General features: G+C 51.6%; 1 protein-coding gene across 1 annotated transcript in view; it reads right to left on the bottom strand.

The window, feature by feature from the left end:
• Nucleotides 1-2,661: 2,661 nt before the first annotated feature.
• The window catches only part of kirrel1b (kirre like nephrin family adhesion molecule 1b), a gene marked incomplete at both ends in the record, with an annotated part of 33,500 nt that continues 32,242 nt past the window's right edge, over nucleotides 2,662-3,919 (bottom strand). The window contains one exon of the mRNA XM_080546492.1: nucleotides 2,662-3,297. Within this exon, the coding sequence (XP_080402618.1) occupies nucleotides 2,662-3,297 (636 nt within the window). The remainder of the gene's footprint in view (nucleotides 3,298-3,919) is intronic.

The raw sequence follows: 3,919 nt of genomic DNA, 5'->3' as shown, positions 1-3,919 counted from the left end.
CTCCCTCTGTGTCTCCACCTCCACCTCTCCCTCCTCCCTCTGTGTCTCCACCTCCACCTCTCCCTCCTCCCTCTGTGTCTCTACCTCCACCTCTCCCTCCTCCCTCTGTGTCTCCACCTCCACCTCTCCCTCCTCCCTCTGTGTCTCCACCTCTCCCTCCTCCCTCTGTGTCTCCACCTCCACCTCTCCCTCCTCCCTCTGTGTCTCCACCTCCACCTCTCCCTCCTCCCTCTGTGTCTCCACCTCCACCTCTCCCTCCTCCCTCTGTGTCTCCACCTCCGCCTCTCCCTCCTCCCTCTGTGTCTCCACCTCCACCTCTCCCTCCTCCCTCTGTGTCTCCACCTCCACCTCTCCCTCCTCCCTCTGTGTCTCCACCTCCACCTCTTCCTGTCCTCAGGGAGAGAGTAGGGATTGACACGGCATCGGAAGTCAAATCAACGAATGATTGTCAACGTCCTCAGAAGTGAAGTGATGATGGTATACACACAGGTACACAGGTACACAGGTACACAGGTACACAGGTACACAGGTACTACAGGGACATGACATGATCAGAGGTCCCTCAGTCCCAGCCACTGCCCTCTGTGTGGGTGTGTGTGTGTGTGTGTGTGTGTGTGTTTGTACACACCAGACAGTACCAACACATACAACCACCAACCACAGTAGAGATTATAATACTGTAGCTGTACTGTACCGTACCTACAGATCGCTAGTAAACTGTAGAGTGCCAAAACCCCAAACCCAACTTTGCGAGGTAATAGCACGGTGACGAAGCTTGTACTGTAGATGATCGTACTGTACGGACTGATCAATGGTTCATATCACTGTATTAATTAAACCGCAGCCAAAACCCAACTGCATTATCGTACCCAACAATAGACACAGCAGAGTTTACCTTTCCCTCAAGAGCTGTTGGCATTTCAGAGTAAACTGTGCCGCTCTGTGTAACAGGGGTTATAACCATGGTAACAGTACACATAGGGAACAGCCATTTCATGAGCTCGACATCCACCATCTTAGTGCCGTTGACTGGACTTAAAGAGGCTGTCCAATCGGACGGCAACTACTGAGGCTGTCCGTCCAATCGGATGGTTGACCAGCCTAAGTTAACGACGCCAGCCTGCTCCGATAAAAAACTCCACGACACAAAGTCAACAATGGCGACCGTAACACAGAGAAGCCTCTACTGTTCTTGTAAAAGTGAATGTCACCCAAAACTCTGAACCTTTGGTCCACAACTCCTTATAAAAATACTATAAAAATGCTTCTAAATGCCTTTTTATTTTTCGTTTAAGGTATAAATATGGAAAAAGTCCTATTCTACTGTGCAAGTGAGAGAGACAAATACAATAATATTTGAGGAAGAATGGAGAGGGAGGGGGGGGGGTTGGCATTTTTTTTGTACAGATTGCAGGGATTCATTGAATGCAAAAAGCGCCCCCCCCCACCCCCACCCCACACTTCACAAACATACAGCATTGACGTCGGGTGAAATGTGGGCTATAGAGATGTCACGTCATCAGATACAAAATGACAAAGGAGGAAGGAGCATTTGAAGAGGCTTTGCTACAGCTCCATCCTTACCCCTATGTTACCATATAGGCATGTACACAACCTTTGATTTCATGGTCCACAGACACACGCACACACACACACACACACACACACACACACACACACCCTTCTGTGGCTTGGAGAAACACACTCCAGCGTACCTTGTACTGTACGTATGAAACACATGGTCCTTGGCAGACCCCTTAGTCTCTGGACCAGCTAGCCGCCATAATCGGTAGGAAGGCTGTCCCACTTTGCCATGTTTCACCTTCCTTCTTCTTCTGCAGTGCCTGCTGAGACCTTTATACTGGCACAGGAAGGGGCGGGGTTTAAAACGTGCTCCAGAGACAGAGCACCAAGCTGTCGCCTGGCCTTGACGCACACACACAGCGGAACGGCGAGACTCTGTCTCTTTGAGCGCGCGCGGGCGTGTGTGTGTGTGTGTGTGTGTGTGTGTGTGTGTGTGTGTGTGTACGTGTGAGAGTGTGTGAACATTGGTGTGCATAATTGGGAGAGTACTGTATGTTTATACAAGGTAATAATGCTAACATTAGGAAAATCTATTTTTCCACTGTATTTACAGGGTTGGGGGGAGGGGAAGAGAGATAGGGGGAGAGGAAAGAGAGATGGGGGGAAGAGAGTGGGGTAGCAAGAGGGGGAATAAAAGGGATGAGGTGGAGCTGGATGCGTTCTATCAGCATCTTCTATCGGCATCTAAACTCCTCCAGTCCTCTCCTCCTCTCCTTGTCTGAATAACTGCTCTCATCCTCTCTTTCTCTTATCATTTCATGTCTCTCCTCTTTTGATTGTGGCTTTCGCTTTTTCAGCTCTTGGAGCACAAGATTGCACACAATAGAAAGTTTGAGAGAAACTGTGTGTGTGTGTGTGTGTGTGTGTGTGTGTGTGTGTGCGTGTGTGAGTGAGAGAAAGTGTGTGTAAGAATGAAGAACAGCACAGATATAGTATGTGAATGTATAAAAGTGTGTTTCAGTTTCTCTCCAGCAAGTAAGTGTGTGTGTGCGTGTGTGTGTTTGTGTGTGTGCGTTTGTGTGTGTGTGTACTGTATGTGTAAGACCCAGTACCACTGCGTAGAGTACACGGTGCCTCTCACACATGAGTCTGCATCCTCTGCGTGTGTCTGTGGTAGTCAGAGGGGGGGGAGGTGTAGGAAAAGCGGGTGGAGCTTCCATACTTCCCAAGGCCAGTCTCAGGACCAGGCCCCGGCCCTGGCCCCACCCCCGGGCCCGGCCCCACCCCTGGCCCCACCCCCGGCCCCACCCCTTGTCCTGTCGGGTACATCTCATAGGCTGGCCCTCCTTCCAGAGGCGGGGCGAAGCCCATACGGTAGGTGGGGTACTGGGCGGGGTACCCGTAGTTGTCATAGGCCAGCTGGGTGGTGGAGTCCAACAGGCCGCAGTCTCCGGGGAACTCTCCGGTCTGCGGGGCGGGGTTGGCCGCGACTTGCTGGCTCTGCACCGCCCTGGTGAAGGTGTTGAACTGGGCGTAGCTGGCGTGGGACATCCTGGAGGGGGGTCGGGGGTCGTAGCATCCCGCCCTCGACCCGGGGACCCCCCCGGCCGCCACCGCCCCGCTGGCTCCCCCTGGTGGTCCGGAGGAGGCGCCCGTAGCTCCCGCGGCAGGGTTGGGGGAGCGGAACTCGCCCTGGTAGAGAACGGCGCGGGACGCGGGGCGTGCCTCATCGTGGGTGGTGGCCCTCACGTTGTAGTAGCCGTTGGTGGGGTCCTAGGAGAGCAGACAGGCAATAGTGAGGGCTGAAACTTGTTCTTCATTATCCATATATAACATATAACATAGAAGATAAATCTATACAGTACTGTGCGAGTGTGATGTACTGTATATATGAGGTGTGCTTTTATCAGGGGAGGCTAGTGGAGGTAGAAATCGGAGGACAGGCTCATTGTAACTTATGGAATGGAATGAGGAATGGTTTCAAACACGTAATGCAGGAACATTCCATTTTGTGCCTCCACTGGTATGACAGACACACAGACACACACACAAACACACACACACACGTGCACGCCGCTGACGCTTTTATCCAAAGCGACTTACATTGCAGGGAGTGCTGTATATATGGTCCCAGCGGGAATCGAACCCACAACCTAAGCATTGTTAGCGGCATGCTCTACCACCTGTGCCACAGAGGACCACCACTGAGCCACAGAGGACTACATGTATGAGTACTACTCATTGAGACAGGTATGGGGTGTACAGTACCATATATATTTTTGTATTTTTTTTCTTTTAATTTAGCAGACCCTTATCCAAAGCGATTTACATTTCGATATTACAGGGACAGTCTCCCTGGAGTAACTTAGGGCCTTAAGTGCCTTTACATTAGTGG

The sequence above is a fragment of the Nansenia antarctica genome, assembly GCF_963989245.1.
Source record: "Nansenia antarctica genome assembly, chromosome: 16".
NCBI classification, from domain to species: domain Eukaryota; kingdom Metazoa; phylum Chordata; class Actinopteri; order Argentiniformes; family Microstomatidae; genus Nansenia; species Nansenia antarctica.
Note: the sequence above shows the minus strand (reverse complement) of the source record. Positions and strands in the feature narration are given on the sequence as shown.